Raw genomic sequence first — 13,377 nt, 5'->3', positions numbered from 1 at the left:
CAGGCCCTGTCATGCTGTTGTCTTCACAAATTGTCAGTGAATTGCCTATGGGAGATCCCCTTTCTAGCTTCATTGTTTAGGAAGTGACAAAAATAAAGCAGGGGGTCACAATTTTGACTCAAAAACTTCACAGGGTTGTGAACTACCTTTGATTACCAGTTACCTGTGTGTGCTGAATCCTGAAGGAAGTTACCCAAGAAATTTCCACCGTTTAATATTCAAAACCGTTGTCATGAAAAGGTGCTGTAGAACCTTCTTGTCCTTTGGTGGAAAATGCAAAAGGCACTGTCTCAAGCCCTAGGGTTCCTTGGGGTCTTACTCAGTGGGTCCCTGCCCCTCTCATTCAGGTAGAGGGAGGTTTGGGTCCTGGATGGGTCTGCAGTGCCTGAACCGCCTGTGACATTTGCCTGCAGGGTGATTTCAGGTTTTAGATGCAGTGAGCTTGAGCCTTGCCGTTTGTTTGCTTTATGGAAATCCAAATTCAACATGTAATGCTGCTGGAAAGCTAGTAGAGCAGTTAAACTTCTGATTAAACCATGAGCATTAATAATGGCTGTCTCAAGGCTGCTGGTGTAAGGATTTAAAACTTTTTGGGAGGGGTTTCTTGCTACCTTTTCAGATATATGTAACCACATAGGTCATTTTCAAAGGTGGGTTACTTCATTCCCTCTCTGTTTTGCTGTCATTTTTGTCAAAGATGGTTTATTAATGGCTTATTTTATCCAGAGACAAAAAGTGGGAAAAAGCTGGATGAAAACAAAGGAGCATGTGAGAAGGTGAACACTTCTAGTGCTGGAGCCCACAAAGCTGACTCCAAACCCCAAGTTAAAGAGAGGACAGCGCAGCAGCAAGCTGTAGAAGGTGCTGGCAAAACACACAGCTCTAAGAGCTGTCAACAGCAAAAGGACGTTGGTGTCAAAGCTTTGAATCAACACAATGGTCTTCCCTTCGTAAATCAAGATCATGTAGGCAACCAAAATGTTCCTGCTAAAGCACACGATATGGACAGAGCCCCGCGCCTGGATGAGTGCCATGGGCAGCTTGTTCACCAGAAACTCAGAGAGAATGAAAACAAACCTCCATCATCAAGTGCAGCGTCCCGGGAAGCTGTGCCCTCCACATCCCAGGCTATATCTGGCACAGGGTGTGAGGTGACACATACCAGGTAATGGCCTTGTTGGTGGCTTTCTGTGTGATCTGAAATCATTTTGTGTGTCAGAAGGAAAAGAAGAAAAGCCAGGTCATTGAAGGAGGGAACTCCTGCTGAGGCATGATCCAGGGGAAGAACACTCCATGCTAGGATAAAAGTGGTGAGACTTTGCAAATGGTTAAGGTGAAAAACTCAAAGCAGCAAGGGCTCTGTGTGAATTGCTGTGAAACCAAGAAGTCAGAGGGCTAGATGTGTGGGAGATTTTTTTTATATGATTGGGGCTACTGTGTATTAGAGGTAGAAAGGTGACCACCTTACTATAGCTCAAGTATGCTGTTCCTATAACCATGGGGATGAAAGGAATTTGAGATACTTACTAGTATACGACAAAACCAAACAAGTTGTTTGGTTTGCTGTCCTTGGTGGTTTTGTGGTGGTTTTTTATCCCTTGGCCACCTAAAGATATGACCAGATATTTCATTTATTGATCTCTGTTAGCCTAATCTTTTCCTCATATAGGTGTTTTATAGTATTTCTTTCATCATTCATTTCCTTTTGAATTATTTATTTAGGATTTTATTTTAATTCCATTTATTTTAATTAAAAAAAAAACCACAAAAAACAACAACAAAAACCTACAACCAAAAAAACCCCAACTAACCAAAACTCCACCAGATGGAAGTTCTGTGGCAGATTTTAACTGCTCTGCCTTCTCTGTCTGGGCTGGTGGATATAAAGTTGTTTATGTATGTGTGTTTGTATGGAGGGGTTCAAGGCCAGGCTGGATGGGGCTTTGAGCAACCTGGTCTGGTGGGAGGTGTCCCTGCCCAGGGCAGGAGGGTTGGAACTGGATGATCTTTAAGGTCCCTTTGAACCCAAACCGTTCTGTGATTCTATGATAGACTCACTCACACATACACACACATATGTATGTGCATGTTGCTTTGTGTGTGGAATTTCCTCATTGTTTCTGTGTACACATTGGTGTCTGAAGCCAAGACAAGAACATGACACTACCTTTGTGTACATGTACTTTCATTTGAAAACTTGTGTATGTTGTGAATGTCAGGTGGACACCTAAATATTCCCGTGCAGTGGGTAGGTGTCTACTGGGATTACAGAACTCTTTAAAAAAAAGTGAATGAAGAATAATTTACCAAAATAATTAAAGTTGTCGTCATGTCAGCGCATAGGCTTCCTGAAGTAAAGGGCTCACTGTGAGGACGGGCACGCTGGGATATTTATTTTCTAAGAGGCTGAGTGTAAGGATGTGGCAGGAGAAAGTACAAGCTTTTGCTACTGTGGCCTCTTTTCAAACATTGAGGAACAACTTTGTGTACAGCTTATAGACCTTGTTACCTCCAAAGTGGTTGCTGTAACAACACTAAAACCAGAGGGACCTCCCTGTATTTTCCCTGTGGGTTTTGGGCTCTGGCTGGTGAGCCACAGGCTCTGTGCTGTAACAGCTGGAGTGGGTCCATCCCTGCTGCCCACCGCAGCGCTGCCTCGGAGGCTCTGCCTGTGCTTTGAGGATGGCTGAGGGTGTTGGTGAAGCTGTGGAGGAACAGTTACCGTTACCCCTTGGAAATCACTGCTGGTTGATAGCGATGTGCCAGGCTGTTAACTTGGAGATAAGCAGCTGGTTGGTTTGGGCAGGGGGGTGTCTGAGCCCCAAAGACTTTGGTTTGGGGAGGAGGGAGGCTGGTGGATAACTGGAAGGCAGAACCTAGAGTAAAGCCCAGGGGAAGCTCCGGCCTTCCTGCACAGGGTACCTGTTATGCTTTTGTGTGTGAAGTCACATGAGGGTGGTAAATGCCTCTCTAAAACGAACACAACTTTTAATGAAGTCTGTAAGCCCACGCAGAAGTGTCAAAAGGACATTGTGTTCCTCTGCTTGGAGAAACGCCCGAGTCCTGCCGAGTTCAGGCTTGTCTAGATAGCAGTGGAAGTGTTTGCTGGGAGCTGTGTTCAGCGGCTCCGACAGCTCGCCCTGGTGCGGCTGAGATTGATAGCACAACGCAAGGGTGTGAAAGGTGCTGAAAATGAGAAACTTCAGACTCTTGTTATGCAAAAGCGCAAACATTTCTTTTTATAATAAGGTTGCGCCACCAAAAGAAGCAGTAACTTTTGTGAAAATGAGATACATTCTCTCCTAGACATCAGAAATATTCTTTACTTGCTGCTGTGTAAAACATACTTTACAACTCCACAAGTTGCAGTTCAGCCTCACTGAAATCAGACTGTGTGCTCGTGACAGTTGGAGCAATAACAATTGATCCAAAAATTATCACACGAATGTCTTTGGTGGATTTTAGGAGCATAGAGAATTGGTTTTAACCCATATTCTTTTTAGGCGACACAAGAGGGGAAAAAAACAAACCAACAAACTTTTCCAGTAGCTGGAACGCCAAGGAATATAGTATTGATGGAGTGAGAGTTTATGAAAGTTACATTTTTAACAGAAAGCTGTGGAAAGAATGCTGTCCCACCAGAAAACACAAACACAGATGTTTGAGTGTGCAAGTCAGCCAGCTGGAAGAGGACTGGGATGGATGCAAACCTCTGGATTTGTAGAGCTGTGTGAGCAGTCAGTCATTTAGATAATCGGCCTGTAATTTGTGAAGGCAATCACTGCACCCTCTCTGCTGAGATGATGGTATTTTATTAAACCAACTATAATAGTTGAGAAAAGTAAGTTTTCAGATGTGGGATTGATACTTTGCAGTGTGAGACACTGTGTTCAGCAGAAGGCAGGCATATACACAGATGAGGACACAGAAAAAACATCAGCACACTTTTTGGTGCTCTTCCCTTAACCTTGTGAGTGTTTCCTAAGAGGATTGATATGGTTAGATTTCTTTAAAACTGTAAAAATCTGTGGTTTCAGAAGCTTACAGATTCTTCTTCCTCCACAAAGTTACAAAAGCAAGGCTAGTCATCTGCATAAAATGTCAACTGTTTGCTTTGCAGGATATCCATCAATGTACATATGACTGAAATGAAAGAAAAGATTGAGATAACCAAGGAAGGAAACTTAAATGATCACAGAGGTAAAAGCCCCAAAGTAAAATCTGTATCCTCCACACCAGCAGAAGTGGAAGGAGTCGAACAGCCGCCTGACAAATTAAAACTTCAACAGAGTCCTAAAAACATCAGCACGGAGCCAAATCCAGAAGTGAAAGGGGACAATAAGCCAAATGAACTTGCACCTCAGACAGGGAAGCAACAGCCATTACTGAGCAAGCCCAAACCAGGGCAAAAGGCCGAAGAGAACTCAGAATTGAAATGCAAGCCCGTAACCTCACAGAATGCCTCTGCAAAGGAGCCTACAAAAGACCTGGGAGTAGAAGCAAAAAACCATCAAGAAACTGCAAAAGCAGAAGAATCCCTGAGGGATACCAATTCTGAGAGGAGAGAATCTGAGTCTGCGTCTTCAGCGGGAAGTGAAAACGATGCCCATCAGTGTGCAGGAACGGCACCAGAGAAGGACAAGCCACTGGAAGCCAGCAAAGAGCTTCCCTCCCAGGAGGAAATGGTCATCGGTAAGTCACTCACAGTTACTCTTGGGAACTTTTGCATTGAGAGTTTTGTGCTACCTGTGTGTGTTATATACAAAATTAATAATAGTGTTCCAATATATACTATATATGTAATACTAATTGGAGCAGTGCTCAGTAGACCACCTGTGTCTTACAGTTCAAGACCATTTACCTAAATGCCTTTGGTACCTTTGACTGTGTAAATCACAAGTGAATTAGCGTTTGTATGAATTCTTTTAATAGTAATTTTCCTTTTAAAGTGTGTTTGGGGGGAAAAAAAGTTCATTTAAAATAAAATTGGCTGAAGTATATGTGTGATCAGAATTATGAGTAATTTTGAAAAATTCCATTTTCTTTAGATTAAGCATTTATCCCTTAAGATAGAGTATGCAACCTGGGTATGCTTTAGCAGCTGTGGGCTGGAGGTCCAGAGAGCAGCAAAATATTGCAGGAAGAGAATCTTGCTGTGGTCTTTGTTGTGTTATTTGTCATAGATCTCTTCTTGATTACTGTATGAACAGCTGATTATACAGTTTCAGGGAGTAATCTCTCCTGGCAGCATAGATAAGTGTATGTCCCAGAATGTACATACAGGGGTAGATGTCCTGACCCGGATCTGGCTTTCTCGGCAGTGGCTGGAGATGGGTTGAAAACATGTTAAATTGCAGCCCAAGATATCTGGACATTAATTGTAAAATTGCTTTGAATGGGGGACACTGAAAGTGGGTTTATGGAAGCTTTACCCCAGAAAAACTTGCATGTTAAGTGTTTAGCTTCCCAAGAACTGACTAAACCTGATAGTTGTCACATTAATTTGCAGCTTTAACTTGGACATCGTCTGCAAAAGTCTTGCTGCCAGGAGAAACTTCCTGACTTTACCAGTAACTGTCATCATTTGTCAGTGCTGTGTATTCGTGCTGGTCTTTCCGGCTGCCATAAAACGATTAAAAGAGAATCAAGTGTAACTTCTTCAAATTTCCAGTTACTTTTTTTCAGGTGATCTCTTCTGTTAATGCATAAACTATGTTGATCTTATGAAGGTGCCCAGTGGGTTTACTGTGTTTAAAAAAAACAGGGTTGAGATTTGGGAGGTGGGATCCTGCTCTCTGTTCTGGGCCTTTATTCCTCATCTGTAAAATGGGGTTAGTAGTAAAAAAGTCCCTCATTTGAAGTAACAGAGGAATTTTGGATATTGTCAGCACCTCCTTTCTTAGGGCTAGCTGCAAATGCAATGGTTATTTTACTTGCATGCCACTCTAAAAATAGCGAAGGAATCGCATGCTTAGTGTTATCCAGATACTTCAATGCTTGTCTGAATTCCAGCAGAAGGAGAAACGATGGTGCGGTAGAGGAACATGAGGCAAAGAGAAAAGATGGAGGAGAGGGCAGTGCATTTCATACTGGAGTTCTGCTGGTTGAGTGTTTGCACGAGCAGCGTTATCAGCAGGGGTGGGGGGCTGCCTTGTGGGGCCTTTGTGTTGGCCCCGGTGTTTCTCCCCTGGAGCCCCACCGCTGGAGGAGCACCGAGGACTGCGGTCAGGCAGGAGCTCTGTGTGTGTGTGTGTGTGTGTTTGTGGTCCCAGCTCTGCCTCAGCAATGCCTGCCTGAGAAACTGGGTTCATCCCTTGAGGAACACCAGTGCTGTTGGAATGGGTCCAGCACAGGGCCATGAAGAAGATCAGAGGGCTGGAGCACCTCTCCTATGAAGACAGGCTGAGAGAGCTGGGGTTGTTCAGCCTGGAGAAGAGAAGACTCTGAGGAGACCTTATAGCAGCCTTCCAGTACCTGAAGGGGGCTATAGGAGAGACAAGGAGGGACTCTTAGGGAATGTAGTGACAGGATGAGGGGTAATGGTTTTAAATTGGAAGAGGGGAGATTTAGATTAGATACTAGACCAGGCAGGAGCTCTGTGTGTGTGTGTGTGTGTGTGTGTGTGTGTGTGTGTGTTTGTGGTCCCAGCTCTGCCTCAGCAATGCCTGTCTGAGAAACTGGGTTCATCCCTTGAGGAACAGCGGTGATGTTGGAATGGGTCCAGCACAGGGCCATGAAGAAGATCAGAGGGCTGGAGCACCTCTCCTATGAAGACAGGCTGAGACAGCTGGGGTTGTTCAGCCTGGAGAAGAGAAGACTCTGAGGAGACCTTATAGCAGCCTTCCAGTACCTGAAGGGGGCTATAGGAGAGACAAGGAGGGACTCTTAGGGAATGTAGTGACAGGATGAGGGGTAATGGTTTTAAATTGGAAGAGGGGAGATTTAGATTAGATACTAGAAAGAAGTACTTTACTGTGAGGGTGGTGAGAGCCTGGAACAGGTTGCCCAGAGAAGTTGTGGAGAGCCTCATCCCTGGAGGTGTTCAAGACCAGGCTGGATGGGGCTTTGAGCAACCTGGTCTGGTGGGAGGTGTCCCTGCCCAGGGCAGGGGGGTTGGAAATTGATGATCTTTAAGGTCCAACTCTAACCATTCTATGATTCTGTGAAGGTGGGGGGAGCTCAAGAGTGTGGTTTTGTGGACACTGTGTGGACAGGAGGCAGCTGAGACTTCTCATTGCACTCAGCAAACACAACAAGGTGATGTGTGTGTCCAGTGGACTGAAGTCACTGGTGTGAGGTGGGTGAAACTGGGTGCAGTGATGTGCACAGGAGCATCTCGCTCACCAGCTTGTGTCCTGTTTAGATGACAGCCCTTCTCCACCGGCTCCTTTCGAACACCGCATAGTGAGCGTCAAGCAAACGGAGGTGACAACGTGCTACTCGGTGTGTCGCCACCAAGTGCTGGGGGGGTAAGTATCCCTGTCCCTAGTGCGGTACAGCTGGTGGTGGGTAAGGCAGGGAGAAATGCAGTTAGCTGGGGAGCTAGAGCTGTCTTCTTCAGAGGGTCCCAAGCCCACTGCAGCCAGAGTCAGCAGGTTCATCCTTGAGACCTTTTGGGCTACCACAGTTGCTGAGTTCTTTGTATCAACCTGATGTTGATTTTGGGGTATGTGGTGGGAATGTCCCTTAGATTACTGGTTTCTGCCCCAGTACCACTTCCAGACACCAGACTGTGATCTCAAATGACTGTTTTTTTGCGTTTGTTAAAATAATCCTGGCCACAGCTGGTGTCATGAGAAAAACCTGTAACCTTCAGGCAGACAGATGAGAGCATTTGAAGTCAGCGAAGCCCGTTAGGTCAGGCAGCTTCCAAAATCTCTTTTCCGTGCTGAACTGCACGTTAAAGAAAACCGAGGGAGAAGTTATAATTATTTTGACCTTATGTTTAGTTTTCACTCATAGGAAGTCTGCAGCTGCTTCAGCCTTTGTATTCTCATATCCTTACTTGTCTGACAAGAAGGTTTGATTTACAGGTTGATCCAAGTACAAATATGGCTTAATAAGTATAAGCCAGATGATGCAATAGCAGAGAAGATGGTGTTTAGAAATCATCCCAAGGGGCATTAACGTATCTGGGTGACATGAGGGAGAATTTACAACACGCAAGAAATGCAGTCTGTGGAGTGGCTACAGTTACTGGTCTTATAGTCATTTAAAAAGTTATGAGATCAGGACAGAAATATCCTTGTTAATATACCCACTAACGCATCAGTGAAGGACAGCAAGCGGGTACAGTTACAGAACCGAAAAAGAATATCATCAGGTCATCATACCGCAGTGAAATGTAGTAATACGACGGGGGCATAATATTTTAATGTAAGCATTGAACAACTGGCAGGAAAGATAAAACTAATCCTTCGTAAGCTGAGAGAAAGAGGAGATTCGCGCTGCTGGGCACCTGATTCTGTTCACTTTGTACTGTGCTATTTTTAATCAACGATAAGAATAGTTGTAGGAAAAGTTTCTGCGGTGAGCTGTGTTAAGCCGGTTTCCCATCTTTTGTTTGGTTTCAACAGGGGGCGTTTTGGGCAAGTTCACAAGTGCACGGAAATATCGACTGGCCTCAACCTGGCAGCCAAAATCATAAAAGTGAAAGGAGCGAAGGAGAGGGTGAGTATGTTGCTGTGAACCCAAGTGAGCACACGCTAGAGCTGGCCTCATTGCAAGCACCTTAACACCACTTCCCCAAATCAGCCCCTGGGAGGCAGCTTGGCGTTGCGTACTATCAAATATTGTAAAATCCTTATATGGCTGTTCCTCATCTCCCCTCTTTGTGATTAAACCTTCTGTCTGCACGAGACCCGTGGCATAAATGTTATTGCGTTTTACAAATAATGTTATTTGAATATATTGGAACTTTAAGGAGCATATTTTGCTCATTTTTTGTTACTGTTATTTTTTGCAGGAAGAAGTAAAAAATGAAATTAACATCATGAACCAATTAAACCATGTGAATCTCATCCAGCTTTATGATGCATTTGAAGCCAAAAATAATATCACTTTGATCATGGAATAGTAAGTTGAAATGATCTCGGGAATTGTCAGATGTTTGGGTTTTCTCAGGTCACTAAATGCAGTATGGAATGATAATTCTGAGGTGTGAAGAAGACTTGAGTAGTTTCCCAGCCTGAAAGAGAATTGATTTCACTTTCATGAGAAAAAAAATCATAAAATGTTTTAAAGGCAATTTCTTCAGGTTAAAAATAATGTATTTGGCAAGGTTACAGTTTAAACAAACGATAAGAAAGGCAGCTGTCTTCAAGAGCATGACACAATTACAAGGTTTTTGTGAACACATCTTCGCTGTGAATCATTTTTCATTTAGGTTTAACTTATGGGCCCCAACACTGTCTCCAGCTGCCAAATTACATAGAAGTACTGTGGGTAAATAAAATGGCATATTAGGGAAAGAGTGAAAGTGAGAGACCCAGAGAAGAAGAGGAGAGAGGTGTTTTAAGTAGAATTAGACAAGACATGGAGAAGGTAGGAAAGTGATTAATTATAAGCATGGTCTGCCTCCTTTGAATAATTTAAGATTAATAAAAATGCCTCCCCATTTGAAACTAAATAAGAATTTGGATCTATATAAAATACAGAATTCATAAAAGGGAGATTTCATGATGAACATGACTTTACATCTGCCTTTTCTGTGTAGTGGCATATTGCTTTACAAAACCCTGAAGTTTTATAACCTAAAAACTGAGTTTCTGCTACAGAACTGAAGGAAGAAACCATACAAAATGAAATATAAATATGACATTTAGAATGTGTATATTTAAATTAATACCTGAAGTTTTTACCTTGCAGAAACTTGTCAGAGCTGTATGTCTGATGTCATTTTCTCTTAATTTTTATGCATAATTAAATTCAATGGTCAGCTTATGTAAAATAGCTTTCAGTTTGAGAAACTTCATTTAGTAAATTTTATAGGTTGAAGACTTATTTTCTCTAGACTAATAGGATTAGTGAATAATAGATACTTTGGTACTCCCTGTAGGTTCTCCAGGTCCCCATTGGATCATCAGGTCATGTGGGTTTGGGTTTTACATACATCCCCCCAAATGTTAGTGAGAATTTTTCCAGTTCTGAATTTAGATTGATACTGAATTTCACACTCAGAAATAAGTCTCCTGAAGTCATTGAGTCTACTGATACGCTTTATATTGGATGCATTGTTAGGATCCTTGCTAAATTAGAGAGTGTAAGTTTTCCAACTTGGAATTAAATAGAGCTAATGAGGAATTTTAGGGTTTTTAACACTTTTCTATGTCAAAATTTTAGTCTTGATGGTGGTGAATTATTTGACCGGATCACAGATGAAAACTACAATCTAACTGAGTTGGACGCAATCCTGTTCACCAAACAGATTTGTGAAGGAGTCCACTACTTGCACCAGCATTATATTCTGCATTTAGATCTGAAGGTCAGTAGTTCATGCTCTCTGCTCTTTGGCGATGCTGTGGTTTGGACCACCACAGAGCCTCTCATTACAAGAGTCATTTCTCATTTCGTGGACTTGCGTCACAAAGGAATAAACTTACTTAATTCAATAGCCACAATGAATGGGGCTCTAGAGACCCATGACTTTTTGTTCAGTGTCTATTTGGTAGCTTGCTTAGGACCGTGAAATGAACAGGGTTCTGTGCTTTTGCCTCTCTTAAATCAGAAGCTTTTCATTCTGTGTGGAATTAAACAATGCCCTTTTGTCATTAATAGAAAACCACACCCAAACTCCTCTTTGGCCAGAAATGCCTCCAGTCTTCTCTCCACAGCCCCTACCCGCCTTGTAGCTGTGTTCAAATACCTATTCAGTCTTCTTCCTATTGTTTGTATTTTTTTTTCTGCCTGGAACTGAACTGCAGTGAAATGACAGTGTTTTCATAATGGCCCCTCAATAACTGATCTTTCTCAGAAGAAAAACTGGGGTGTTTTTTCTGCTTGTTTATACTGTGCCTTACACAAATTATGTTAGACCCAGTTGGCCTGTAGACAGTTCTGCATTTATAATAAATTTGGACACCATCATCCCCCCTGTCCCCACCTTGAAAAATATCCTTCTATAAAAAAACAAATTTTTGCCTTTGTGGGCAAACCAAAGGATGCATTTGACATATTTCTTGTGGCTTTTTATGGAGTTCCTTTTATACTTAAGGAGTAAATCCAGTGGGTGAGCCTCAACCATCAGCCTGACTCTGCCGTTTTACACGGGGGGGCCTTTCGATTTCAAAATCTATTGTCATCTATAGTAAAATACAGGAATATTGTTATATAGGAACAAAAGTTAGACTTCTTTATGGGAGGTCCAAAACCAAACCTTTCACTAACACAGTATGCCAAAATCCTCCTCTCCCATGACAGGAATAGAAGGAAATGTATTATACTAAAAATTATGATTAAAATCTTTGAGATCGTTACATTTTTTTGCTAGATCTCTCTGTCAAACAGTCATACATTTAACTCAAAATACCCTCTTCTCTCTTTGTAGCCTGAAAACATACTATGTGTAAACCACACAGGAAACCAGATTAAAATTATTGATTTTGGATTAGCAAGGAGGTAAGAAAGTTCAGTTATGAATTTATTTAAAAAAAAAAAAAAAAACCAAAACAAACTCCAAACCTTCTGACACATTATTGGTAGGTCTTGGGGTTTTTTAATGTATTTTGATGACTCTAAAGTAATTTTGCTATGTGAATAAGCTAAGCAGTGTGCTGCTGCAAGCATGCGTTTTCTACTGTGTGCATTAATTATCTAATTACACTTCCCAAATAACATTTCTGTTGGATAAAGCTATACTGCTGTTCTAATTATCTCAAAATTATTCCCCATGTAGAGCTTTTACTCTAGGGACTCTGTGAAGCCTCTCAGAGACTTCTTGACTGCTGGGTTTTATTGTGCAGGTTCAAATTGTGGAAATTATCTGCTAAACTCTTACATAGATTGAAGCTGGGGAGGGGAAACAAAACGTGTTTGAGCCATCCCATATGTAACAGGAAACACTCGGAAAAATATGGACTTTTCTCCATTCTTTTATGTTGCTGGCATGAATTTGTTGAAGGAAAGCAGTGGGAGCATGAATCAATTCCCCTGCAATCAAAAGGAACATCTCCTGTTAACAGGAGTCCAGTAAACAGTACAAAACTCTATTTCTATTTCTTTTCTAAACCCTTTGAGGCTTTTTAAAGGTCAAAATCTGGTACATTGATGCATATATGTACCTACGTGTCTGTATATCTGTCCAAGGACTTTTTTGTTTTAGAAGTATTTTATGAAAACAGAACATTGAGGTTGGGGGGGGGTATTGGGGTTGTTTGGGGTTTTTTTGTTTTGTTTTGTGGTTGTTTTTTTTTTTAAAAGTTGGGAAGCTAAAGAAGCAATCTTCCACTAAAGCAGCTTTGAAAACAAGGTATTCCAGGAAATAGAGAAAAAGCAATGCTCTAATGGTTTGTTCTGTCTGTACACAGATATAACTCCAGCTGCCATCAGTGACTATTACTGACTGGTTCGGTTTCATAATCTTTCTCTTTTAAGCAATAACCCAGAATAATTTTCTCCCTATATGGATCACCGTTTAACTTGTTACAAGCCCAAATAATCCTCTTGAGAGTCCCACCTTAGCAGTTATATTGTGCTCATATCTGTTATACAGACCTTTGCCCCGAGCTGTAGCTGGGTACATCCCACTAAGCAAATGCTCTCCAAACCTGTTCTAATGGACACTGCTTTATCTGTTTGGTGTTGGATAACATCTGCTCTCAGCAATGATTTCTCTCTCTTTCCGGTCAAGGTACAAACCTCGTGAGAAACTGAAGGTTAATTTTGGGACTCCGGAGTTCTTGGCTCCTGAAGTGGTGAACTACGACTTCGTTTCCTTCCCAACAGACATGTGGAGTGTAGGCGTCATCACATACATGTTGTGAGTAACCCTGTGAGGGGTCGTGGTGGTGGCACCACCAGCTCTGCGGGAGCACACCAGTGGAGGGTATCTGCAGAGCAGGAACGCAGCAACCACTGAGCCCAACTGTCTGTGACTCCTCTTAATTAATTCTGTTAAAAAAACCCAGCCTTGAATGCAAAGGCAGCTTGCTGTGCATACAGTCTCTAAAAAATCAATCCTTTTAATAAATATGTAAATGTTCTTTCTTGCCATCTTATTTAGCAAGGTAAAATGGGTCAGGTCGGGTTTTTTTTAACTTAGAAGAGTTCCCCAAAGCAGGTCAGAATTTTCATTTTGATTGCGTTCTTGAGGACTTAAATTAATTTTTGAATTTGCAATCTAATCATTTTAGTAGCTTGGACTTGGCGTGTGTCTGCACA

The 13,377-nt window shown here is 42.1% G+C and overlaps 1 protein-coding gene across 4 annotated transcripts in view; it reads left to right on the top strand.

Moving 5' to 3' along the window:
• The window catches only part of MYLK3 (myosin light chain kinase 3), a 36,988-nt gene that overhangs the window by 18,104 nt on the left and 5,507 nt on the right, over window positions 1-13,377 (top strand). For all 4 annotated transcript variants that reach the window (XM_014942250.1, XM_014942249.1, XM_014942248.1 and 1 more), the window contains 8 exons: window positions 727-1,165; window positions 4,121-4,692; window positions 7,364-7,469; window positions 8,577-8,670; window positions 8,966-9,075; window positions 10,342-10,483; window positions 11,546-11,616; window positions 12,848-12,976. In XM_014942250.1, coding sequence (XP_014797736.1) covers window positions 727-1,165; window positions 4,121-4,692; window positions 7,364-7,469; window positions 8,577-8,670; window positions 8,966-9,075; window positions 10,342-10,483; window positions 11,546-11,616; window positions 12,848-12,976 — 1,663 coding nt within the window. The remainder of the gene's footprint in view (window positions 1-726; window positions 1,166-4,120; window positions 4,693-7,363; window positions 7,470-8,576; window positions 8,671-8,965; window positions 9,076-10,341; window positions 10,484-11,545; window positions 11,617-12,847; window positions 12,977-13,377) is intronic.

The sequence above is a fragment of the Calidris pugnax genome, unplaced genomic scaffold (genome assembly GCF_001431845.1).
Source record: "Calidris pugnax isolate Ruff unplaced genomic scaffold, ASM143184v1 scaffold28, whole genome shotgun sequence".
In the NCBI taxonomy this organism is placed as follows: Eukaryota; Metazoa; Chordata; class Aves; order Charadriiformes; family Scolopacidae; genus Calidris; species Calidris pugnax.
Note: the sequence above shows the minus strand (reverse complement) of the source record. Positions and strands in the feature narration are given on the sequence as shown.